The sequence below is a fragment of the Elaeis guineensis genome, chromosome 12, assembly GCF_000442705.2.
Source record: "Elaeis guineensis isolate ETL-2024a chromosome 12, EG11, whole genome shotgun sequence".
Lineage (NCBI taxonomy): Eukaryota > Viridiplantae > Streptophyta > Magnoliopsida > Arecales > Arecaceae > Elaeis > Elaeis guineensis.
This window is the reverse complement of record NC_026004.2, coordinates 93,280,449-93,308,433: the sequence shown is the minus strand read 5'-3', so window position 1 is coordinate 93,308,433 and position 27,985 is coordinate 93,280,449. Positions and strand designations below refer to the sequence as shown.

At 38.0% G+C, this 27,985-nt stretch overlaps 1 protein-coding gene across 3 annotated transcripts; it reads left to right on the top strand.

Annotated features, from left to right (window-relative positions):
* Positions 1-20,037: 20,037 nt before the first annotated feature.
* Positions 20,038-27,451, top strand: LOC105032547 (uncharacterized). Of its 3 annotated transcripts, XM_010907010.4 has the most exons (6): positions 20,039-21,462; positions 23,834-23,986; positions 24,115-24,186; positions 25,478-25,580; positions 26,557-26,680; positions 26,790-27,451. In XM_010907010.4, the coding sequence occupies exons 1-5, from the start codon at positions 20,260-20,262 to the stop codon at positions 26,580-26,582; spliced, it is 1,557 nt and encodes a 518-aa protein (XP_010905312.1). In that variant the 5' UTR covers positions 20,039-20,259; the 3' UTR covers positions 26,583-26,680; positions 26,790-27,451. The 3 variants fall into 3 exon arrangements, with proteins under 3 accessions (XP_010905314.1, XP_010905312.1, XP_073102708.1); XM_010907012.4 differs by lacking the exon at positions 24,115-24,186 and having other exon boundaries at positions 20,038-21,462; XM_073246607.1 differs by lacking the exons at positions 25,478-25,580; positions 26,557-26,680; positions 26,790-27,451 and having other exon boundaries at positions 24,097-24,184.
* The last annotated feature ends 534 nt before the right edge of the window (positions 27,452-27,985 follow it).

Sequence of the window (27,985 nt, the reverse complement as noted above, 5' to 3'; positions counted from 1 at the left end):
CCCTTGTGATAATTAATTCCTCACACCCTACTCCCTTTCATGTTGAGAAAAACCTATGCCCAAAAATCAGATGGAGCACCCCCTTCTCCTCTCTTTCATGCGTGAGGCATCCCTTCTTTTCTTTCTTGTCGCCCAAATAAAAAAAAAAAGGGAGGAAGGGGGCGTCCAGGCGTCCGGGCGTCCGGGCGTCCAAGAGTTGGACGCCCCAACATCCCACACGCCAACATCCCCTTTCTCCTCTTCTTCTTGGAGTATTTTATGAGATTTTTGTTGCTGATTTTTGAGCATCAAAGAGAGGCTCCTCTGTTGGTTATACAGTAAAAAATTGAAGAACAAAAGTTCTTTCTAAAGAGAGAAAGAGAAGGAAGAAGAAGGGTCTTCTTTCTTGTGCACAGCCTTGAAAAAGAAGAAGTTCTTCTTTCAATTTTTTTTCTATTTTTTTAAGATAAAAATTAGATTAAATTTAATTTTTAATATAAAAATTTAAAGAAAAAATATTAAAAAAATTTGGTTAGGCATTTGGGGCTTCCTAGAGTTCTAGATCAAAGAAGAAGAAGGGTCTTCTTTCTTGTGCGTAGTCTCGAAAAAGAAGGAGTTCTTCTTCTATATTTTTTTTTAATTTTTTCTAAGATAAAAATTAGATTAGATCTAAATTTTAATATAAAAATTTAGATAAAAAATATTAAAAAAATCTAATTAGATGTTTAGGGCTTCTTAAAGTTCTAGATCAGGGAGAAAAAGAGAGAAGAAGAGAGAAGAGTGGTTCTTCTCTTGGATCTCTCTTTGGAATTTTTTAGGGCTCAAAAATCTCTATAATTTTTAGTATAAAAAATTAAATTAGATTTAATTTTTATCATAAAAAATTAGAGAAGAAAAATTTTTCTTAAGAGCATGAAAGGAAGAGAGAAAGGTTCTCTCTTGTGTGTGGAAAAATTGAGAAGAAAGAGTTCTTCTCTTGATCTCTATTGTAGAGATCAGATGCATGGATTCAGAAAGCAAAGAAGAGGGTATCTTTATTCTTCATCTTTATCATGTTCTTGTTAGATCAGTCAAAGAATGATGTCTTCACGAGCTAGCACTCCTGAGGAGATTGATCAGCACAAGAGCTTCGTATGGATACTCGTGGAGATCGAATGCAATACGGTTGCTAAGCATCATGAAAAATTAAGTACCATAGATTTTGGATACGATGATCTACTATCCATGCTCAGATATGAGATTTTGATCTCAATTAATATTTAGATATGATTTAAATATAAAATAGGTTGGATCTATGCTTGCTGAATTTTAGATTTTAGATGTGCATACATGCATATTAGTTCATATTATAGATCTTATATGATGATTTTAGATTTATTCTATGCATGCATTGTAGATTAAATTATTTAATCTATGTATATTTTATTATAAAATTTTAAAAATATATGCACATCACCCACCGCGCTTTCCTTCAATAATCAGTATCTATTTTCTTTTTATAGATCTATTTACATCCAATGGAAATAATTCTTTTCGATGGATCTATTAAGGACCATACATAGTTTGAGTATATTGAGTCAATTTCTGACTTCATTACATCTAACCATTTTTAAGAATTAATATCAGATATCATCTCGTCAAGAGTATTAGGATCATCACCATGACCCCCATCTCCCATAAGGAACACTTCTTGTACATCTTCTTTCAATATATCCATATATCTTTCAGGAAGATGGAAGATTCTACCTGATCTATGAGGTAGAAGTGGAACATTAACTACTGGCTCATCATTGATGGGTTTCTAAGGATCTATAGCTCATCGCTCTTCAGAGATATTCTCGTCAAGCTTAATTAACCTCCCACTACCACCATCTTGGATAAATTATTTTTTTAGAAATGTAGCATTGCGACTCATAATCACATTATGATCTTTTGAAAAGTAAAAGTAATACCCAATGGATCCGAGCTATAACTCATCTATCCTTTAATTTATCAACTTTCTATTTTTTAACATAGGTTGGACATCCCCAAGTCTTAAGGTAACTCAGACTTGATTTCTTACCATGCCATATCTTATATAGTGTGGTAGGAACAAACTTAGAAGGACCCTATTTAAAATATGCATCACGATAAGTAAAGCATATCTGCAAAGATATATGGATAAATCAGTGAAGCTCATCATGGATCGGACCACGTACAATAGGATTCTATTTCTTCTTTCGATATCTCGTTGAGTTGAGGAATGTCGAGAAGAGTCCATTGAGAGACTATGTCATTCTTCTTAAGATATTCTAAAAATTTAGCACTTAGGTATTCTCCTCCTTGACCGGATCGTAGGACTTTGATGGGCTTATCTATTTGCTTCTCTACATCTTGTCTGAATTCTCTGAATATTTCAAAGACTTCAGACTTATGTTTCATAAAAAATACATATCCATACTATGATAGATCATCAGTAAAAGTAATAAAGTAGCTATAACTATCCCTGACCTGCACATTAAATGGATCACACAAATCGATGTGTACCAGAGCTAGTAACTCAGTAGTCCTTTTTTTTTGTTCCACAAAGGATAATCTAGCTATTGTTTGTCGAAGGTATGATTTACAGGTCAGAATCGACTCAAATTTAACTAAGTCAAGGATCCCATTCTTTTTTAGTCTATTTATCCTATCCTTTTCAATATGGTCAAGCCTATGATGCTATGAGTACTTATGATTAAACTCATCTCTGGATCTCTTTTGGCTTACGATACTCAATACTTACTCATTTAAGTTCACATTAGCATCAACATGTAAATGATAAAAATTATCAATCAAAAGGCCAGATACAACTAATTTATTTCATAAATAAATGAAATAAATTTTTTTATTAAATTAAAAAATAAATCTATCCTATGCTAGTACAGAAATCGAAATCAAATTTTAGCTAGCTACAAGAATAAAATAACAGTATTTTAAATCTAATCTAAAGTCTGACGATAATTAAAGAGGATAGATTCCAACAGCTTCTGCAGCAACTTTAGCTCCATTACCAATCTGAAGGGTCATGTCACCTTCCCTTAACCTCCTATTTTCTATTAAATCCTGCATTGAAGTACATGTATAAGCACTAGATTTAGAGTCCAATATCCAATTAGAAGTAGAAGAAATCGTTAGGTTAAATTTTATTATGAGCATACCTTCAGAAGGTTGATCATTATTTTTCATCTTCAAGCTCTGCAAGTAAGATGGATAGTTTCTCTTCCAGTGGCTGTTGGAGTTATAGTGGAAATACTTTTCTTTCTCTATAATTTTTTTCGGAGTGTCCTTTTTAGGCTTACTCTCCTTCTTCTATTTTTTTGCAGGTTTATTCTTTTTCTTTTCTAGAAACTTTCTCTTTGAATGTGCCCACTCAATAGTAGGAACAGAGCCCTTGAACTTTTCAAGATACCCTCAGCAGTGACCAATATATTGACCAACTGCAGTCTAATTTGTCTATATGGTAGTTTATGATAAACTATCCAAATGAATTGGTCAGGGATTGGAGGACCAAATCCATCTTTAATTTCCTTTGCATATTAAGTCCGAGCTTCTTAAGCTCCTCTAGATCCTTGATCATTGTCATATAATGATCATGGACTGACTGTCCGTTGTGTATCTTCATACTGAACAACCATTTGGATAATTCAAAGAGTGCGATCTAACTCTGCTCACCATACAACTCTTACAAGTGAGTGATCATGACACGAGCAATGGGCATGTGCTCATACTGGCTCTGCAACTCGTTTGACATAGAAGCTAGAACATAGCACTTCATTCTAAAGTCATCATTCATCCACTTGTCCAGAGTAGCTCTTTGCTCTGCTGTAAGATGGGTTGGTAAGACTAAGACGTCCTAATCGAGTACATACTCAATCTTTTCGAATGTCAGGACTATCATGAGATTTTTGAGCCAGTCCTTATAACTTGTACCAGTAAGTCGATTGGTTTCAAGGATATAGGTTAGTGAGTTAAAGGCCCACATTGTTTATCTATGAAAGTAGAGATTCTAGTTAGATATTTATACTTAAAATTTATATTTGCTCTAAGAACTTTTAGATACAAATAGACTCTCGCTATTTTTTCAGATTTTGACACTCTTTGGAGAGAAAATGAAAATCCAACATGACCAATGCAAGATTTCTAGTGGGTGCTGTGGTCCCACCAATGTCGTGCACCTCACCTAACAGTTATTGATGACACGCACATTGATGCATAGATAACTCTTTGCCTAGATACTTCTTTAAGCATATTACAGTGACTTGGTCTCTAAGTCATGAGAGCTCAGATAACATATATTGTCTCACTTCTTAGTTAAGCTTGATCCACCATTCACAAGCAGATGTGAAGTCATCATTGAGTTCCTCAGATAACACATATTGGGCCCAACCCCATCTTCATCCTGGAGCAACTCTTTGTTAGTAGAGTGGTTGCATATTCTCGATGCAACTGAACCACTATAACCAGTCGAGAACAGTTAACACCAGCACTATGCCTGCACTTCTACAATAGTGAAAGACAATAAGGCTTAATTTTAATTAGAGAGATTTAGGTTAGGTCTCATCTAATCAGTCATCATATGACCGATCTAATTGATATGGGCTAAACTAAAATACCTAGCAACTAATGAACCCAATCATCCAATTGGTCAGATAAGTAAGACCAACGGAAGGGTACACCATTAACTCACCGTAGATAAAATTATCTAAGTGAGTAGCCTTCGAATTAAAAATCACCAATCGAGACTTGTCTTAGATATCAAATGGCTTATTAGTTTCAATTAGTTAGCTTAGGTGAATCGGATTCAAGCCATAAAATCAGACTAGGTTCTTAGGTTGACTCGATTCTATATATGGAGTTTAATCAATTCAATCTATAATACTTGTAGAATCATAAGCCCAATTGATTCAATCCAAATCAATACTTGACTCGGTTTGATCAATAGCTATATCGATTTCAATACAATAAAATATAATTTTAACCTAAGATGTAATTCATTAACCTAATACAAAACCACCTATGCCCAACAATTCATGCACTCACTAATTTTAGATTATAAGAATAAATTTTCAATCTAAATTCATTGCATAAAAAGTAAATTTTTGGTTCTCGAAATATTTTTAGAACATGCATGCAATCATATATCATATATATAAAAAATTTTAAATTTTTCAAAAATCAATTTCAGATCTAAACATACCATCATATATCACATATATAAAAAATTTAGATTGCAGAAATTTAATTTCTAACCTATACATGCTTTCATATATTGCATATATAAATAAAATTTCCATCTAAAATGCTTTTCAGATTTGAATATAAACATATATATCTCATGTATTAACTAAAATCAAAAGTTTAAAAATAATTTTTAAAACTTTCATGTTACTTTCATATATATGAATATGTGGCTCCGATATCACTGTTAGATTTTCTACAGATGCTAGTGTATGTAGATTTTAAAATTTTTTTAAATCTAAAATATAGTAAAAAAATAATTTAAAATATTTTTAATTTAAGCATACATTCTGAAGGAACCAGATCTAGGGTTTCAGGGTTAGATCATGAAACTTTTTCAAGATCATACAGCGGAAGACTAAAATAAATCAAAATTTATTTTCTAAAATCAGAAAATCTCTAGATCTAAGATCCTATTACATGATTATTATACAATATTAAATTAAAAATTAAAATATATAAATATAGTATGAACTACATGTTGATCATATCAACAGTTTCTATACTACATCTAATGTATGTATTAAACAATAGATCAGATCTATTACCTTGCAAGTTAGACGTTCTAACCTTGTTGATCTAAGCTTGAGGATGATGTTGCAAGCTGCACATGCATCCGGCCTCTAGGAGTCATCCACACGAGCCCACGAATCTCGATCAAAAGTCCTGCTTCAGGAAATCAGCACAGTATGCTAGTACTGCGCTGATCCTTTTTTGATGGTTGATCAGGTGCCTCCTTCTTCTTGATTTGGACTCTTCCAAAGATGGAAAGTAGAAGGAGAAGTTTCAGATCTGAGATGCTCTCAGGAAACTCAAGATGGAGGGAGGAAAGATATGAAAACAAAAACCCTAGAAGAAGACCCTCTTCTTCTTCACGTTTTTCTCTCTAGACACCCTAACTTGCATCTTTTATATCTCCACGACCAAAAGGTATTTCTCTCTAATTTTTGGATGGAATAAAGGTTACTCAAATATCTATCTTCTCCTAAAATTTTATGAAGAAACTCATCTTATATAGAGAGATATGATAGAGTCCTTGTCTAGGTCAAACACCTAGTCAAGGCTTATCCAAACATGGCAAGTTAAGGGACGCCCAACTCTTGAGCACCTCCTCCATATTTTCGTGCATGGATCACTAGCAAAGGGTTCACAATGTAAACCCTAAAAGCTATGAAAATTCTAAAAAAAATTTGGATAAATTCGGTGCAAAATTGAAAGAGTTTTAGATTTCTAAAACTCTATCTCATAGAATTCGAAATCCAAACTTATTCCTTTTAGATTTGATCCAAACCACCTTCCATGTAAGAAAGAAGAGAAGAGACCTTTTGTGAACGTGGGAGAGATCTGGGAGAGGGCTTTTATCGCACAAAATAAGTGGAGATTGGTGTTGAATTAAGAGAGAGGGCGTGGAGAAGGCTTATGTGGCGCAAGGTGGAATCCTAGTCTTACTAGGATTCTGTCTTATGACTTGTTTTAATTTGGTTTTCCAAACCAAATCAAATCAAAATTAGATCAACCTGATTAAAATAGGTCTTAACCTAATTAAGAATCTAATTTAATCAGATTAAATTAGATTTAAATCTGATTTAATTTTCTAATCAAATTAGAAATTAGATTGACCCAAGTCCTAGTTGAACTAGGACTAGTTTTTTCTTGCACTTGGCTTATCCAATAAACCAATTGAACTTGATCCAATCAAGCCCAAACGAAATCTAATTAAATCATATTTAATTAGATTTAATCTCAGCCCATTGGCTTAATCAAATTAAGCCAATTAGCAATCAAATTGCTAATCGATCCTCCTGCAATACTTGCACTGGGTTAAATGTCAATCGTATTGATCATTTAACCCTAGAACGATTCTTAATCGTTGATCAACCATCTGATCGGATCATGAACTCTAATATGTGTGACCTCATAGGTCCGAACCTAAGCCGGTAGCATAGGAATAAATTTTTATACCAATCGAAGTGACCATCTAGCAATGGTACCCGACGATCGGATAGGTCGAATGTGTAGAACAACATCCTTAGAACCCATGTGGATATAGTTTTTATATAATTCATCCCCTTGACCAAAATGATCATAGGACACCCCAGAGTTTAACTGTCAACTCTGATCAAGTTGTCCACATTGTATTTCAAAATATCAAATCCATCTAATGGATTACCCTGGCCAAGGTTTTGCTAAATTGAAATACAGCGAGTCATTCTTCTCCAACTCTTGGAGTGGTCAATCCCATCTCGATCACACTCTGACTTCGCAAGTACTTGACTATGCCCAGAAGCCTTCCGTCCCTGAATTAGAAATTCAGTTAGTCCAGTACCAAAGCACAGTGAGTTGCTTGCAAGTCATTGAGGCGATCTCAAGTCTAAGGGACACTTATACCTATATCCCATCAGAGACATTCTCGACAGCAGAATGCTCTGGAGTTGGTCACGTTCAATGACAATGTACCCTTACATCTCACCTGTATGCCATACCAGTGTCTCCACACTCCTTGGTTAAGAGGACAACCAACCCATATGGCCTACAGCGACCTATGCTCGATAGAAGCTGTCGTCCTTATTAACAGCCTATCATTTGGTCATGAACAGTTTTAAGGACTAATCGATAAATCCTCTCTTTATCGAACTTAAATAGTCCTAAGGACTTCATCATAACAATGGAGTTCATTAGAAGATGAAAGCTTATGATGAAGATGCCAAATATATTTTATTTATTAACAAATCAATTACAATACTTGGTTGCTCAACCGTCAACAGCTTGACGATTGGCTTTTTAGGACACATTTCCCAACAACACCGACTTGTCCTAAAGCCACTCGGCACAGTATCTAATACCCATCTTCGACTTGTGGTTGTCGAACTCATTTATCACCAGGGCTTTAGTGAAGGGGTCGGTTAGGTTCTCTTTTTTGTCGATCTTCTGAAGGTCGACATCACCTCGATCCACGATCTCTCGGATCAAGTGGAAGCGACGCAAGATGTGCTTCGTCCGCTGATGTGCTTTGGGTTCCTTCGCCTGAGCTATGGCATCAGTGCTGTCGCAGTAGAGCAGGACTGGACCATCGAGGGAGGGTGCTACTCCGAGCTCAGTGATGGATTTTCTCAGCCACACAGCTTCATTCGCGGCATCTGATGCTGCGATATACTCCGCTTCACAAACAGAGTCTGCCACAGTATGCTGCTTGGAACTCTTCCAGCAGATGGCTCCACCATTCAGAGTAAAGATATAACCCGACACACTCTTGCTGTCATCATGGTCAGATTGGAAGCTGGAGTCTGTGAACCCCACAAGTTTCAGATCTGACTCACCATAAACCAACCATTGGTCCTTAGTATTTCTCAAATACTTAAGGATGGCTTTAACCACTTTCTAGTGGTTTTCTCCAGGATCAGATTGGTATCTACTCACTACTCCTAGTGAGTATGCCACATATGATCTTGTACATGTCATGGCGTACATGATAGATCCCACCGCTGAAGCATATGGGACTCTACTCATACACTCTCTTTCTTCAGGAGTTGTCGGACAATCCTTCTTAGAGAGAGAAATTTCTTGACCTATCGGTAGATAGCCCTTCTTGGAATTCTCCATGCTGAACCTCTTCAGCACAGTGTCTATGTACATGGACTGGGATAACCCAAGCATCCTTTTAGATCTATCCCTATAGATCTTCATCCCTAGGATGTAGGATGCTTCACCCAAGTCCTTCATGGAGAACTGTGATGACAACCAAACTTTTATTCCCTGTAGTGCGGGGATGTCATTCCCGATTAAGAGAATGTCATCCACGTACAAGATAAGGAATACCACAACTGGACCATTTGCCCATTTATAGATGCAGGGCTCTTCTCCATTCTTAATGAAGCCATACGTTTTGATCACCTTATCAAAATGCATGTTCCAACTCCGAGAAGCTTGCTTCAATCCATAAATGGATCTCTGAAGCTTGCACACCTTGGACTCATCTGTGGATGTAAACCCCTCAGGTTGTATCATATACACCTCTTCGGTCAGCTCTCCATTCAGGAAAGCTGTCTTTACATCCATCTGCTAGATCTCATAATCTAGATGGGCAGCTATTGCAAGCATTATCCGAATAGATTTGAGCATTGCCATAGGAAAAAATGTCTCGTCATAGTCAATACCATAACGTTGATGATACCCCTTGGCGACCAGACGGGCTTTATAGGTCTCCACCTTTCCGTCTGTGCCCCTCTTCCTTTTGAAGACCCATTTACACCCAATGGGTTTAACCCCTTCAGGTGGGTCAACCAATGTCCATACATCGTTGACGTTCATGGACTTCATTTTGGATTTCATGACTTCAAGCCATTTCTCGAAATCAGGTCTCTGCATTGCATCCATATAGGTGATCGGATCCTCATTATTCTCATCAAGTTCGATGGGATCACCGTCCCGGACCAAAAAACCGTAGTATCTGTCCGGTTGACGTGGTACTCTATCGGATCGCCTTAATGGTGCAGGTACATTGGGCTTCGGATCTATTCTAATCATATCAGACTCAGGTTCAGCTATTGGTGTCGGTCCTTCTACCTGTTGAACTTCATCAAGTTCAATCTTAGAGGCAACGGTTCCTTCACCAAGGAACTTCTTTTCTAAAAAGATTGCCTTAAGGCTGACGAACACCTTTTGTTCATCAGCATGGTAGAAAAAATATCCTTTTATCTCTTTGGGGTACCCTATGAATGAGCATTTGTCAGACCTAGGTCCAAGTTTGTCTGTGACTAATCGTTTGACATAGGCCGGGCACCCCCAGACCCTAAGATGTGAAAGTGCTGGCTTACGTCCCATCCATATCTCATATGGAGTCTTAATTACAAACTTACTTGGAACCCTATTTAATAGATAACAGGTCGATTCGAGTGCATATCCCCAGAAGGATATCGGCAAGCTAGCAAAACCCATCATGGATTGGACCATGTCTAACAGAGTCCGATTCCTCCTTTCAGACACACCATTATGCTGTGGTGTTCCTGGAGGAGTCCATTGGGAGAGAATCCTATTCTCTCATAGATATGTGAGAAATTCACTAGAAAGGTATTCTCCTCCTCGATCAGATCAAAGAGTTTTAATACTCTTTCCAGTTTATTTTTCTACTTCACTTCGGAATCGTTTGAACATTTCAAATGAATCCGACTTATGTTTCATCAGATAGACATATCCATATCGGGATAGGTCATCCGTGAAAGTTATGAAGTAGAAATATCCACCTCTAGCACTGGTGCTCATGGGCCCGCATACATCAGTATGTACTAGGCCCAAGAGCTCAGTAGCTCTCTCACCTTTTCCAATAAAAGGTGACTTGGTCATTTTACCAAGAAGACAGGACTCACAGGTTAGAAGTGATTCACAATCACTGACTTCGAGGATTTCCTCTTAAGTCAACCTGTTTACTCTGTTCTTGTTTATATGACCAAGCCTACAGTGCCATAAGTAGATATCTGACACACTATCTAATCTAGGGTGCTTACCAGTAGAATAGACTCTAATCAGGCTTGATCTTTTTGGTCTGGCTCTGCACAGATGTCCCAGCCTGAACTTGCACCTTCTTCACTTTCTTCTTCTTGTTCTTCTTCCTTTCTTAAAGGGTCGAGAATCAGAAGACGAACCTCCCACTGAGTTCACCGACTCCTTGAGGAGTTGGTGATCCTTCTCAAAGTTCTGAAGCAACCCCAGTAATCTGTGGTAGTTTACTTCAGGCTTTGTCATTCTATAATGAGTGAGGAATGGGAGATAAGACTTTGGGCAGCGAGTTCAGTATTGCATCTTTCCCAAGCTGCTCATGCAAGGAAAAGTCGAGCTTGCTCAATCGTTCCATCAGCTCGATCATGTACAATACATGATCAGTGACAGAGGCACCATCTCGCATTTTGGTGTTGAAGATGGCACAACTAGTCTTGTGCCTCTCCACGTCATCGGATGTGCCAAAGGCATCCTCCAACACTTGAAGCATGTCCTTTGGCTGAGCCGTCTCAAATCTACGACTGAACTCGTCGCTCATGGTAGCCAGCATGTTACAGTGCATCGTGGTCCGATCACTGAGCCACTTCTGATAAGTGTCTCTGACTGTTCCACGTGCATTGGCAGCTGGCTCCTCAGGTGCAGGATCCATTATCACATATAGGATCCGTTCATGCTCCAGGACTATCTTCAACTTTCGATACCAGCTATCGAAGTTGGGTCCCACCAACTTATCATTGTCCAACAATGATCGAAGCAATAGGGAAGTGGCCATATTTGTACAAAGGAGAACCATAACCTAATTAGTAATTGATTCATTAAACCTAAAGATTTGGACTTTAATCAAAAAGTTTCTCCCACTATTTTATTCGAATTGATAGCCTCTACCTCTAATTCGAGGAATTACCCTAATTTCTTAGTGGGTACTAGAATCCACTTAGACTGCACACAAGCCCAACTTTGGTTGGCCAACCCATGTATATCTAAGGGTAGGTTCATAACTAATTATTTTTTTAAATAATTTTTAGTAATTTTAATTTTGTCCCAGAAACCTAATCAGTAGGCTTTGGCCTCCACTGTATGGATCCAGTTAGGTCCAACCATTAACATGATCATACTTGGTGTATCTAACCAACGAATGATTAAGCCCAACTTTGGTTGGCTCACCTAACCACCATTAGAGAGACACTTCCAAGGCGTCATATGATGAGTGATAATTCCATTAGTCAACAAGCACCAGGCCTTTGGGTCTACAATGATTATTGAGTTAATGGACTCATTATCAAACACCTTAATAGGAGGCTATGACTCAATTATCTCCATAACTTTATCATTTTAAGGATCTAATAATTTTAGAGGATTTAAATAATATAGAGGATGAAGTCAGATGAACCAGCTTATCATGATCCTCCCACTGGCTTCACCAAGTCAGCTTAAGGGAGACCAGGGCTGGTCTAGGAGCACCTAAATCAGTCACACTGATTTACCTAGCTGACATGGGTCAGCTCGAATAGTCAAGTGATCCGATCAAAACATAATTTCACCAAAAGGTCAGGTAAGTTCGATCAGTGGGATGGTCTACCAAAGCTTGCCTTAGACACCATCAGAAATGGCCAGGTAAGCGGGCTCCCAATTAAAAACCATCGGTCTGGTTTACCTTAGACACCAACTGGTTTAATTAGTTTCGATTAGATCAACCTAACAGTTCGTGCTAGACCGCTTAGCCAAGAATCAAGTCCATTTGGTTCTCGTTAAAGACATGGACTTGACCAACTACAACTATTGTAATTGATCTAGAGAATCCTTGACCTAATCTAAGACAACAATTGATTAGATTTAGTCAATTCTCTAATTAAGTCCATCTTCAATCTAACCACTATTAATGGACCTAATTCTCACTAACCCATTAACCCAATGTGTTATGGTTTGTGTCTTAGGTTCTTCAATTCACAATCCTAGAACCTAATCAAACAACTTCTTAATTCTTAATTAAGTTTTGGGCTGAGGGTTGAGTTTGACTTTTCAAAAAATAATTTTCATATTTGTAAAATAATTTTACAATATGATTCTACCAACCATATTGCATGTTTGATTCATAATAAAGATGCAAGTGAAATAAACATGAAACTACTTTAGATCTAATCTAAACAGATTCATGTAATTGAAACAATTTCAACTTTAAATAATTTCTTTGCACAAAAATTATTAACAAAGAGATTTTATTTCAGATTTAAATATCTTTTAAATCTAATAAATCATAAATTTAATCTAGATCATATCTAACAAATTTATGATTAAAGATAGATCTACACAAATTAGGACAACCTTTGCACTGTAAGGGATAAACCTTACAGCAGGACAACCTTGCAGTTCGTGATTGATCTAAAATTTTAATTTCAAATTTAATAATCAGATTATAAATTAGATCTAATCTAAGAAATAATCTAATCATGTATAAATAATCATGTAATAAAGAACCTAGGCTCTGATACCAATTGAAGGAACCAGATCTAGGGTTTCAGGGTTAGATCTTGAAACTTTTTCAAGATCATACAGCGGAAGACTAAAATAAATCAAAATTTATTTTCTAAAATTAGAAAATCCCTAGATCTAAGATCTTATTACATGATTATTACATAGCATTAAATCAGAAATTAAAATATATAAATATAGCATGAACTACATGTTGATCATATCAACATGTTTCTATACTACATCTAATGTATGTATTAAACAATAGATCAGATCTATTACCTTGCAAGTTAGACGTTCTAACCTTGTTGATCTGGGCTTGAAGATGATGTTGCAAGCCGCACACGCATCCGGCCTCTAGGAGTCGTCCACACGAGCCCACGAATCTCGATCAGAAGTCCTACTTCAGAAAATCAGCACAGTATGCTAGTACTGCGCTGATCCTTCTTTGATGGTTGATCAGGTGCCTCCCTCTTCTTGATTTGGACTCTTCCAAAGATAAAAAGTAGAAGGAGGAGTTTCAGATCTGAGACACTCTCAGGAAACTCAAGATGGAGGGAGGAAAGATATGAAAACAAAAACCCTAGAAGAAGACCCTCTTCTTCTTCACATTTTTCTCTCTAGATACCCTAACTTGCATCTTTTATATCTCCATGACCTAAAGGTATTTCTCTTTGATTTTTGGATGGCACAAATGTCTCTCAAATCTCTATCTTCTCCTAAAATTTCACAAAGAAACTCATCTTATATAGAGAGATATGATAGAGTCCTTGTCTAGGTCAAACACCTAGTCAAGGCTTATCCAAACATGGCAAGTTAAGGGACGCCCAACTCTTGAGCACCTCCTCCATATTTTCATACATGGATCACCAGTAAAGGGTGCACAATGTAAACCCTAAAATCCATAAAAATTCCAAAAAAAATTGGTGTAAAATTGAAAGAGTTTTGGATTTCTAAAACTCTATCTCATAGAATTCGAAATCCAAACTTATTCCTTTTAGATTTGATCCAAACCACCTTCCATGTAAGAAAGAAGAGAAGAGACCTTTTGTGAACGTGGGAGAGATCTGGGAGAGGGCTTTTGTCACACAAAATAAGTGGAGATTGGCATTGAATTAAGAGAGAGGGCGTGGAGAAGGCTTATGTGGCGCAAGGTGGAATCCTAGTCTTACTAGGATTCTGTCTTATGACTTGTTTTAATTTGGTTTCCCAAACCAAATCAAATCAAAATTAGATCAACTCAATTAAAATAGGTCTTAACCCAATTAAGAACCTAATTTAATCAGATTAAATTAGATTTAAATCTGATTTAATTTTCTAATCAAATTAGAAATTAGATTGACCCAAGTCCTAGTTGAACTAGGACTAGTTTTTCCTTGCACTTGGCTTATCCAATAAACCAATTGGACTTGATCCAATCAAGCCCAAACTAAATCTAATTAAATCATCTTTAATTAGACTTAATCTCAGTTCATTGGCTTAATCAAATTAAGCCAATTAGCAATCGAATTGCTAATCGATCCTCCTGCAATACTTGCACTGGGTTAAATGTCAATCGTATTGATCATTTAACCCTAGAACGATTCTTAATCGTTGATCAACCATCTGATCGGATCATGAACTCTAATGTGTGTGACCTCATAGGTCCGAACCTAAGCCGGTAGCATAGGAATAAATTTCTATACTAATCGAAGTGACCATCTAGCAATGGTACCCGACGACCGGATAGGTCAAATGTGTAGAACAACATCCTTAGAACCCATGCGGATATAGTTTTCATATAATTCATCCCCTTGACCAAAATGATCATAGGACACCCTAGAGTTTAACTGTCAACTCTGATCAGGTTGTCCACATTGTATTTCAAAATATCAAATCCATCTAATGGATTATCCTGGCCAAGGTTTTGCTAAATTGAAATACAGCGACTCATTCTTCTCCAACTCTTGGAGTGGTCAATCCCATCTCGATCACACTCTGACTTCGCAAGTACTTGACTGTGCCCAGAAGCCTTCCGTCCCTGAATTAGAAATTCAGTTAGTCCAGTACCAAAGCACAGTGAGTTGCTTGCAAGTCATTGAGGCGATCTCAAGTCTAAGGGACACTTATACCTATATCCCATCAGAGACATTCTCGACAGCAGAATGCTCTGGAGTTGGTTACGTTCAATGACGATGTATCCTTACATCTCACCTGTATGCCATACCAGTGTCTCCACACTCCTTGGTTAAGAGGACAACCAACCCATATGGCCTACAGCGACCTATGCTCGATAGAAGCTGTCGTCCTTATTAACAGCCTATCATTTGGTCGTGAACAGTTTTAAGGACTAATCGATAAATCTTCTCTTTATCGAACTTAAATAGTCCTAAGGACTTCATCATAACAACGGAGTTCATTAGAAGATGAAAGCTTATGATGAAGATGCCAAATATATTTTATTTATTAACAAATCAATTACAATACTTGGTTGCTCAACCGTCAACAGCTTGACGATTGGCTTTTTGGGACACATTTTCCAACACATTCATCATATAAAAGTACCGATGAATCTAGTTCATATACTGAAATTAACATAAACTGATTTTAGGATAAATAAATATCAATTTATATATCTGAATCGCTTTTTCTTTTGCCTTAAATCTGTAACTGAGGTTGAATCCAATTCAATCCTTGGATCTGGGGCTGAGCAACTTCTGAATTAGCAGTACAAGCATCCTACTTCTATGGATATCCATAGGAATGATCTGGACAAGCTCCTCTTGATACAACTCACTTGAACTTAAAACCTGAATAGGCTTGAACCAAGTCTGGATAGGGATCAACCCTTGAACCCTTTTTTTTATCTTTCTTTCTTAATTTTTGAAGAAGCCAAAAACTTTTCTTAATCCCTCAATTAATTAAGAAGAACAATAACTAGAAAGTGATTGTAACAAACTCCCAACAAACTTGGAAAGAAGAAGAAGAAACCAATAATTTGACGCCAACCCTTGACCCCAAGGAGAGATGTCGCCCACCTCTCTTCTATCTCTAACAAGGAGATGCCTAGAGAGAGAGGGTATGGGCTAGAGAGAGAAAGAGGAGGGGAGGTGATGGGTGCAGTAAGGATGGTGACAAGGAAGGGAGGAAGTGAGATGTTGAGAGAAGTAAGGCTAGGATTCTTTATATAAATAACATAAGGGTGTCCTAATCAAATAAGGATCCCTCCTAATCATATTAGAAATCTTAGCTTAAATATACTTGAACCAAATAAATAGTATGCCACCCAAAACTCATCCATACTCATACCCAATGCTAGACGTCTCATCGTATGAGATCCAATAAAAAGTCTTAAATCAGCCCACATAATTTCATAAATTTATTTTAAAGGTTCTTAATGAATAAAATTAAGAAACTCTTTCTTGATTTAATCCAAGCTATAAATTAAGCATCCAACTATTAGAGGTTATTGAATCATAATCAATTAGATTCAAATCAAGTGTAGAAATTGATTAATTCTTATCATTTAAGCAAACTAACTATAAGAGAAATTAGATTCATCCAGGTGCTAGCAAGATTACCATAAGCCCAATAAGATTTCTCTAAATCCATATTAATTGATGCTTCATAAGTCCAATTATAAGTAATTAAGATCTTCTTTCTTTATGTGTGATCCCATAGATTCAATTCTGTCTGGTAGTAAGATGTATCATGATCTTTATCATAAGTATTATTGAAATTTCTTTTAGTGGGTTGGAATAATTCCATTCTAACTCAATAAGGATCATTAATCCAAAACAATCCTATTGAGCTTTACAATCCACCAGTGATATTTAGCAATATATAGTGGCAAACCAATAGAACCAAAATAGAACCTTTAGATGTAGTTAATATATGATACAATTTTTCTATCATAAGTCTCGACTAGATAACAAATCATGGATAAATCGTCAAACCTCATCGTCAGTCATATAATAGATCCGATCAGCTCCAGTCCAATAGTGATTTCAAATGAAAATTTTTTTTCATTAATCACACTACCATGGCCATAGACTTGTAGACTCAGCTTTTCAAATCTCAAAGGACTAATTCTCTCCATCAAAGTCGATAGATCCCATATAAATGCATACGTTGCTCGCATAGCTCAACCAACTGAAGTCAATATTTACTATAAAAATTCATGATCGAGTTAATATTTATGTGTAGTCAAATTATAGTAGTTTTACTATAAGCAACTGTGACACCACAGGTCAAAGGACCAATCGCACAACTACAGCATCGAGATAATTACTGATGATCGAATAGAAATTCATATAATCTCTCATATGATCACACTCAGTATAAATTGTTCTCTAATAATTATCTATATTTTTCGCTCAGTGTCTCTTCACTATAGACTAGAGACTCATCTATCCCGAAAGAAGTGAACTGTGCATTGGTTTATCTGGATGAATTATCATCCTCATGACTATCCTATGACCGAAAGTAATTTAAGAATCGATCATACATGCCTCTAATTCTCAACACTTGAGAATATATATCGTAACATCAATTCCAAAGATGATTCAAGGATACATAACATTTGAATGAAAAATAAAAACTTGTCCTTTATTGATTAAATCAATAGTTTAAGTACAAATATGTGTCATAGAATCAAAAATATGTTAGATAATAATTGACTTCTAGGACATACATCTAACAAAAAAAATATAGGGAGCAAAGTGATTAACGACTAACTTGACCTAGTAAGAATATGACCCCACATGAACTTCAATAAATTTCAAAATTGCCTCGAAATCATCGTAGAGAAATTGAAAATTAAAACCGGTAAGGTCATTCTATTGAATACAAGACCAGTTGGCATTGAAAAGGACACCAAACCCAGCGACAACGTTGGCCACTGCATCCGCATTCCAGCAGACTAAAGGAAGATTAAACAAAGTAGCACAGACCTTATAGCTTAGGCTGCTGTGTGCTCCATATTTGGATTCATCCTAGTGATTGACAACAAGGCTGAATTCTTCCCCCTTGATATGTCCCCAGGCAATGAGAGCTTGCACCGCCTCATTTGAAGGGCACACTACAAAGAAGGTGTTGTTCTTCGACAGCCGTTTCGCCTTCCATGAACCAATGACTTGAGCTTTTCCTAAGAGAGTGACAGCGACGTCATCTTCCTTGACCGAATAGCCATATGTTTTGATATAAGCCGCTCGAAAGAGGTACGAGGAGACCTCAGCCATATCGAAGGTGAAGGCCAAAAAGGCTTTGGAAAATCGAGGCATAGTCAATGGTGGTGTTGTGGAGGGAGGACCGACGAACGCAGTGTTAGGGGAAATAGAAGAGGCAGGTAGGTTAGGGTGCGAATGAACAACCTGTGGGAGTGAAGACCCACAGTCGATTGGGGCAGAAAAGGTTCTACAGCTTTTGAACGAGTGCCCAAAGTGTAAGCAATGAAAGCATTTGATGGGCTTCCTACAAATGCTCTTCAAGTGACCGGCCTCCTCACAGCGGAAGGAAAGACCCTTTTTAAAGGGGGTCACGGAGGGCAAGGGGGTTGAGTATGAGAGAACGCGGCAGCGAGACCTGTTCAGTAGCACCCTCAAGCCATGGGAATGCCCTGATGAAAGAGATCTCTTAGTTTGAAATGTAGGAGGCTGAGACAAGAGAGCTTCAGCATAGGTTCGGCCAGGATCTGCGATGAAACTAAGGTGGCTGGAAGGTTGAGAACTAGATAAATCGGGGTTAAAACGATCGACAGAAGAAACACGAGGCTGAGAACGGCGTGAATGGTGCGAAGGGAAAGAAAACCTGATATCTGGTACAGTTAGCCGCAGCACTTTCAGGAAATGTGGCGTAGAACGTGAGGTCGGTGGATGGTTACTGTACAGCTGATGCGCACTAGCGCAGCGATGCGAACTAAGTGGAATCGCAGTCACTCCGGTCAGAGGAGGAAGAGAGTTGCCTAAGGGCTGTTTCCACCCTATAGGGATTGCGCTTGCTCCAGAAGCTGGGTGACAATGATGAGATGGGGTGGATGAGTGGCACTGGTGCAACACAGAGAAGGGAGAACACTGGGAGGTGGCAGAAGAAAAGGCTGGTTTCTCACTCTAGAAACCCCGGAGCATCTCGCTCTGGAAAGAGACATCAGGCGTCTTATTCTCCCTATTACGATGATCATGCTTGAGTTGAAATATTTTTGTATTCTCACTATAATATAATATAGACATGCTAGCTTCTCATGAATGTTTCAATCTGTCAACATCCCATAAGAAGAAAAATTATTAATAATTCACATTAATGTAGCTTTTATTACGAATTTCTGCTTCTCCGATACATTAAGGGGTGTTTGGTTTGTAATCAGAATTAAAATGGAAATAGGAATGAGAATGGTTTGGAATCGGAATCAGAATGGTCAAATCTCCTGAAGCGTTTGGTTTATGATCGGAATCGAAATCGAAATTGAAATGAAAAATTGAATCCATAGAGGAGAGTAAGAATTGAGTTCTATATAGATTGATCCATTCCCATTCCATCTTAGAATTGGAATCGAAATGAGACTCCTCCCAACCAAATAGTTGGAATGAGAGTCATCCATTCCGATTCTGATTTCAAATTCTATTTTTTTCAACCAAATATTTTCTAAAAATATATATGTCGTTGGATCATAAAAATTCCAGCTCATCAATAAAAGATCTTAAATATATCTCAATGCTGCTATCAATGATTCAGAAATGACAATACTCACTGTCCAATGATCGATGAATGATTATGCCGTAAAAAAGCAACAACGGAGAAACAGAAAAAAAAAAAAAAAAATTCAAAGGTTCCATGATCAATTGATCGATTAGGAGTGAGGCACGCTTTAGCGACATCTGGCAGTAAATGGGCATGTATGCGTGACCACAACCAGAGATGATCTTCTTCGCCGACCAGACAGAAAGGTCGATCTCCTTCCTTCGCTTCCCCTCCTATCGGCCTTTGCCCCCATCTTTCATTAGGGTTCGTTTGGTCGGTGCCGGGTAATGTCATCCGCGAAGGAAAGAGATCGTTTCATCTGCAATTGAGCTTAAGTCGGTCGCAATGGAAATGGCGGCGCGGCTATTCTGTGAGCTCCCCCTCAGACCACCATCTCCTCCTCCTCCTCCTATCAGAGTTGCTCCCTTGCTCCGCAAAAGGTCGTCCGCCACATGCCTTCTTCCTCGTACATCTTCGCGGTTAGGCGCTTGTCATGCGGCCTCGAGAGACCACCCTTTTCCCCTCTGCTACTGCGAGGAAGAGGAGAGGCAGGAGCTCTCGTGGGAGTCCTACGACCGTTGGATCCAGGCCCATTGCTCGAGGGGCCGCCTTGACCGTTCCCTGGACCTGTTGGCTCGGATGGAGGCTTCCGGGATGCGCCCCAGCGCCGCATCCTACGCCCGTCTCGTCCGCGCCCTCGGGAGCGTCGGCCGGACTCTGGAGGCCGACGCCGTCTTCCGGGAGATGAAGTGGGCGGGTCTCCGGCCGGGCCTCAGGGACTACAACGCGCTGCTGCGGGCGTTCCTGAGGAAGGGGCAGCTGCGGCTCGCCGACTGCTTGCTGGTGGAGATGGGCGAGGAGGGCGTCGGCCGGAACAGGGAGACCTACCTGCTCCTCCTCGACTCCTACGTCCGCGCCGGGCGCCTCGAGGACACCTGGTGGGTGCTGGGAGAGATGAAGCGGATGGGGTTCCCCCTCGACTCCCGCGCTTACAGCCAGGTCCTCAGGCTCTACAGGGACAACGGGATGTGGAAGAAAGCGATGGGCCTCGTGGTGGAGATGCGGGAGCTCGGTGTCGCGCCCGACGGCAGGATCTACAACGAGATCATCGAGACGTTCGGGAAGCACGGTCAGCTAGATGAGGCGGTGAAGATGTTCGAGACGATGCAGGGCGAGGGTCTGAAGCCAGATATCGTCGCCTGGAACGCTCTCATCCGGTGGCATTGCCAGGCCGGCCATCTCAAGCAGGCTCTCGAGTTCTTCACCAAGATGCAGGAAGAGGGGTTATACCCTGACCCCAAGATCTTCACCACCATCATCACCCGCCTGGGGGAGCACGGAAGGTGGGATGAGATCAGGAACATCTTCGAGAGCATGAAATGCAGGGGTTTCCGGAACAGTGGGATCATATACGCAGTCTTGGTGGATATATATGGTCAGTACGGCATGTTTCAGGATGCTGAGGAGTGTGTGGCTGCTCTTAAAGCAAAAAAGCTGCAGCTTTCAGCGAGTGTCTTCTGTGTACTGGCAAATGCGTATGCTCAACTGGTGTGTCCGTCCTCCTCCTTTTTGATATTCCTTTTTCCTTAATTTTGATTCAAGTTTATTGTTTCTGTTCACTGACTGGTTGTGTGCTGCTTATGATTTGGATCATCTGATACTTCTGGTTCATGCTTTGTGCTTCGAAGATAGAATTGAAGGACCATTAAATTTGGGATCATCTGATACTTGTAGTTCTCTTTTGACAGACAATGCAACACCCAAACCATTAAATTTGATATCAGACTCATCAATGAGACCTCAAATCACTTCATTTGTATCCTAGTGCTTTTTCTACAATAGTCTTTGTTTTAGAGAAAGATGAATGGAACCACAAATTATAATAAGGGAAGAATGGGTGGGAGGATAAAAGGAAGAAGTAACGAGAGAAGAGTTAAGAAGAAATTTGGAGAATCCACCATGAAAAATGAAGACTTGCATATATAAAATACCCATGATTATCTTTCGCTGCCTCTGATATCAAAAAGATCACCACCGTGAACCTTGTAACCGCTTGAAATTCAAACTCCTTGCTTTGATAAGTTATCGGCTCTATAAAATATATGCTAATTCCTGTTTTTCTCTCATAAACTCCAGGGGAAAAAAAAAAGAAGGATAAAACACATCTGATGGTGTGGATTAGATAACATAAGTAACTAATGAAATTTTAATATTGAAAACCTTTTTGGTAGACTTTTTCCTAGTTTCCCTCTTTGTTGTCTACCTTAATATTTTATTTTCTATCTCCTATATTTTGTTCTCTTCCTTTTTTCATGGGCTTGTTATACCAACATGTGACAACCGCCCACAATTTGCCTGGTATCCAACTGTATTGTCATACACAGATATTAGATTTTCTTCCTTTTACTTTAAGTTTAATTTTGAGATTATAGCAAATGTTGTACAATGGATGGTTATCTTTGAAGCACATGATGACAGTGTTGGGAAGGTCAGATTGCTTATTTGGATTAAAATGTTCCTAAGTGGTCCTCTTGCAAGTTCATTGGTTACTTTCTTGCAAGATAAAAGGAGTCTCAATGGCCCAAGGCATCAATATCAAATGTTTGTGGTTCTCATTTCTTGCTGTTCTTCATGTATATAAAGGCATTGAAGAAGATACATGAATAGATGCTAAGATCTTTGAAGGTGGACCAAGGGAACTGATGTTTTGGAAATAATTTTTCCACCAACAAGTTTATTCTTTACTGGTGGTTTTCCAGTGAGAAGGATGGAGGCATCAGAGCATATTGAAGACAGAGATTACATGAGGAACAGTGTGGAACTGTGGGTCTAATAGGAATTCAGAATGTCTCTATAAATTTGGTGCACCTGCCCCTATAACTTTGGCACTGTCCCACTTAATATTTGGCTCAGATTACCATACTTACACTAGTGTTGCAGATCAAAGAAAGGCTTATTTATTACTCAGTGAATGACCCTTAGTGCATTGCTTTCCTTTGGCAGCCTTACATATCTGCAGTTCCTTTCCCTTGTATATTTGTCCATCAATTCATTTTCTCTGGTTAAAAGTAAAAGCTTTATTATTTTGTAAATTTCTTCACTAGTTATACTTGTCTCCTATACTGCAATCGCAAAATATATGTGCTTTTCTTATTTGTAATATTGACATCTTAAAAGTTTCCAATTACTAAATCATTCTTCTTCTTTGGTCCTACACTGACTCCAACATCAGGCTACAAGGTTTTGAACATGGACTTTCTGGGGTTATCTGTTTCCCCATAAGGGGAGAATGTGTGGGAAGTGCTCTTAGCAATTTGGTGGTGTGTGCAAAATCGAGTGACGAACACCCTATTGAAACAGTTCTTCTATGGTTTCACTAATGCCGTCAGTAAGATCTGTGTTTTTGAATGGATTAGACATTCATTTTGTTGGCTGATGCCATTATTCTTTTTGGAATTTAAACAAGTATTCTATCTTATATAGAAGTTTACAGAGGAGTATGTTTCCCTCACTTTGAACTGGAGCAATATTTATTTTCTGCACGTAACTAGATTTGGGGTGTGCATAATTTTTCTCTAATCAATCTAACATATCCAACAATTAACTTTGCAATGTATCTGTGCATTATATGTAGGACACGTATTTCCCATCAAATGAAGATCTATGCTTACAAACAATAAAATCTGTTAGTATTCTGATCTAGGTTCTTGTTGTAATCATCTACATGTGTTGCTTTGAGATGTATTTTTATGGAGTAATATGAATAACTACACTCCTTACCTTATAAGAATATATATATTTTTTTTTTTGGCAGAATCAATTTAAAACTATCCTCACCCTACAATCATTTATAATCTCTCTCTCTCTCTCTGAACTAGGTATCTTTATAACTCAATTATTTGCATATCTTTCTGTCTAGGGGTTGTGGGAACAAACCATAAAAGTACTAAGAATGATGGAAGAAGAAGGGATTGAACCAAATCTTATTATGCTGAACTTGTTGATCAATGCATTTGGTATTGCTGGAAGGCATTTGGAGGCACTGGCAGTTTTTGAACATATCAAGGAGAGTGTAAGTAAATTTAGTATGAAAGGAGATGAATTTCTTTATAGTTGTCTTCTCCTTTCTTCCATTTGGTTTATTTTTCTCTTTGATTATTCTTATAAATACTAGCTACACAGATACTACTGTTTCTGTAGGGCATTAGTCCAGATGTGGTTACTTATAGTACTCTGATGAAGGCATTCATGAGAGCAAAAAAATATGATCAGGTTAGATTTGTTTGATGCTTAAACAGCTGCCATTAATTTTGAGGTATTGGTTGATGCTTGACCTTAAAATTTATGTTTCAGTAATCTACAGAAACAAGCCATGCTTTTCAGTTACATTACTAAATGTCAGTCAGGGAAGTAATTATGTAACTAGCATTTAGCATATGCCTGCTCGTATCTGGATGAAAGAAGAAAGGAACATATAAAGGGTAGTCTCTCTCAGTGAAGTAATAAAAATAAAGGGGAAAAATGGGAATGGATTCTTGAAGGAAGAGAGAGGGATACAAAGAAAAAGAGTGGAGCTGTGGGAGGGCTGGGGTCCATGGTGAAGTGCTTCGATGGATGTTAACAAAACTAAAGGGACAGATTCTTGTAAGGTTTTTCACTTACAACATAAAAAATAAAATAAAATAAAAGATGGAGTTGAAGGAAGCAAGGGGTCCAGGTGGAGGGGAACTTGGAGGGTGAAGATAAACCACCCAAAATTCGAATGATAATAGTAGTAGATATTTATTTTTTTCCTACTGTAGAATAAAAAGGTGGATTTAAAAGGAAAATGCTTTTCCACTGTAGTTGATACTATTCTACTTCTTTAATTTCATATGCTAGATCTGGAGGCTAGTGTTGCCTGGACACCTGGCATGGGTGCCAAGCAACTAAGCCTACTTTGGCATTGGATACACAAGTCTACAAAAATCTATGCATAGGAATACAGGATGGTATGCTATATAACAAATAAATCAATGGAATAGCCATGATTTTGTGAGTTGTTTATGTTATTCATTTAGTGTCATGATAACTCTATACGAAAAGGATAATGACGGTTCTATATTCTCATAACTGTAATAACTTAAAGTCAAAACGATAATTAGTTTTCAGTAAGTGTCAGGCACTCAAAACTAAAGGCCCTCTACATGACAATCGAGAGCGAGAGAGAGAGAGAAGAGAAGAAAAGAGCATGTCAGCATTTTTTGCTGATGTCAAATGGTACATCTCAAAGTGGAGTTCCAGCAGTGTCATCTCATCTCATCTCATTGTCCTGTTGTGTCGAAGAGTCTAAAAGTATTGACACTTCCCAAAATCTTAAAAGTAGCGTGTGAAATAGGTGGAGACAGACACCTTATCCTAGAAAGTGCATAAAGAAATATCTTTCATTCATGGGTTTGTTAGAGAAAAATCTTTCGTTCTTGAGTTTTCTTATATTTTACCAGAAAAATAATGTCAATCTATTTTCAAACTTCATTTTACGATTCTGAGGCTTTATACATAATTATTTATTCTTGCCAATCAGGTCCCAGTAATTTATAAGGAAATGGAATGTGCTGGGTGCACACCAGACAGAAAAGCTAGGGAGATACTGCAAAATGCTATAATTATACATGAACAGAGAGGTGGTAAGTGATTCATACAGTGAATCTATGTGTTTACACAAGAAAGGATTGGAGTATTTATAATTGCCCTTGTAACAGGTCATGTTTCTCTTGATTCAAAATTCTTTTTAACTATCTTCTAGTTAATTAAAGTCTCTAAGAATCACAAATCAGGTTAGCTGGGATATCCTGATTTCTTGAAATGATGTCAAAAACAGTTAGAGCACTTTGTCATTCATGTATAACATCAAAGGCGTTTCAAATTTTGTTTTTGTTTGACCATTTGACTTTCTCATAGTATGGAAAACAATCATTTTGTTATGTGAAAAAAAATGATGATAAATCCTTATATATCCTTTCTCATAAATAATGTCCTTATCAAACTTACCGGTCTATTTTTGTGTAGAAAACATTTGCATGCATACTGATGGTTTTTCCTCCTAGGTCTACATTTGTAGTTTTATACCTCTGCCTGGGTACCACATAAATAGTGAATTGTCAAAATTGAGAACTTACATTATTGGTTGTATTTTGCAGTAAATCATAATCACTATTGCTTTCTATACAATAGAGTACTACGGAATTTGTTTCCGGAGGGTTGATTAATTGTAACTGATTTTAGTAGTAGAAGCCTGGAAAGGCAAGAGCAGCTTTGATATTTGTTCCAGATATTTTTGCCATTTGGTTCCATTGGTCATGCTTTCAGAAATGCTCATGCAAAGTTACACAACTAAATTATTGTAAAGTCTGTTAACGGATTTGCATGGAGAATGGTTGTCCAGTTTATTTTCTATAAATTGGATTAACATGTATTTAATTAATTTTTTGCAAAATCAGTTTTCCATTGAGCTTTATGATTTTTGATCCAATCTTATTTAGGGATTGCATAGTACACTTCTTAGAAATGATTTGATCTGAACTTCAGCACTTACCCCCTAGTCTGTACATGCTCTCCACCTGTCATGCAGTGCAACCTCTGGTTTTTTTGTTTTTTTGTCAGGTGGTCCTTCGCTCAGGGATGGTTAGATGTTGCCTCAAATCAAAGTGCTCTCATCTAAATAAGGATGTGTGCAATACTTTTGGATCGAAATAGTTTCCAAGCATAATAGACATCCATGAGCTTGGTGAGACAAGCTTAACTCCGGTTTTTAACCACAATTATAGCTAAAATATAACAGCATGTTTCATTTATGGTTCCATGACTAACTTCTAGCTTGGGATAAAAATATGCAGTGTTAACAAATTTCTGCTTTGGGACAAAGAATTCAAATATTGTCGATGTTGTTACTGCTACTTACCAAATGTCCTCATATTAGTTGGACTGATGACAATGATTGGGAGTAATGATCTGAACAATTCTTATATCCACCAAGAAAGCAAGCAGAAGCGCGTTACATGATCGCCTTGCATCATGGTGTATCCATACTCATGAAATTGAGGAGGAGAATGTGTTGGCTTTCTGATCAGATCACTCTGTCTAGCAGCTCCAAGAGGCAAAATTTTGTGTGGCTGCTACTAGGCTATTTCCTTCAGGACAACAACTTAGCACTTTGGCCTGGTTATGTTCCCGACATTTTGCCTATGAGATGGCCACTTTCTTCCCAGAATCTGTTTAGGAACTGCTACTGTTGACCCTGGGGCACCCTGATTTACTCCTTGAGGTGTTCGATTTCTGCATGATCCTGCTGATATACTCCATCGCTAGTGAATTTTTGTTTTTATTATATACTTCACAACCTTTCAGTTATGTTCAATCTCTCTCTCTGTGTGTGTGTGTCTGCGCGCGCGTGCGCCTGTGTGTGTGTGTGAAGTGAGGAAGCTCTCTGACTTGATTCTTGTTGCTGCGTAGCAACTGTGGACACATTATTTCTTCTAAAGGAACTTGGGTTATCAAATTAACTGCAAAATGGGCTTGGGATATCAAGTTAACATGACAACCTTGGGAACTTGTTGGAAATATTTGGGAGCCCCTGACGAAACACAAGGGAACAGGGTTAGTTTGTACAAGGTATGTTCCAGTTCAATAAAGTTATGCAGATTTATCATGACTTGTGATTTTTTTTTTCCTAATTTATTTTACTTTTCTGGATGTTACGCTAAGCCAGCATCCTGATTGTGCTATTTGTCTCAGCTCCCTGATTCTCCTAGTTGGAAGCTACCGTCAAATGACATCTTCATGGATGAAAGCATACGTGTTACTGCTGAAACCTGGACGACTACTGATTTCTTGTTTTCCTTTATGATCGGTTTATCTCTGATTTATTTTTTGCCCCCTGATAGCGAATCAAAACATGATATTTTACATTTAAGATGTACCAAAAATAGCACAATTTCTTCAAATCAAACCTTGCGCAACTTTTTGTTCCGGACATTCTCGTACTCCGAGAGAATGTTGAGAATTATGCCTTGATTGGTGGAACCGCAACTTT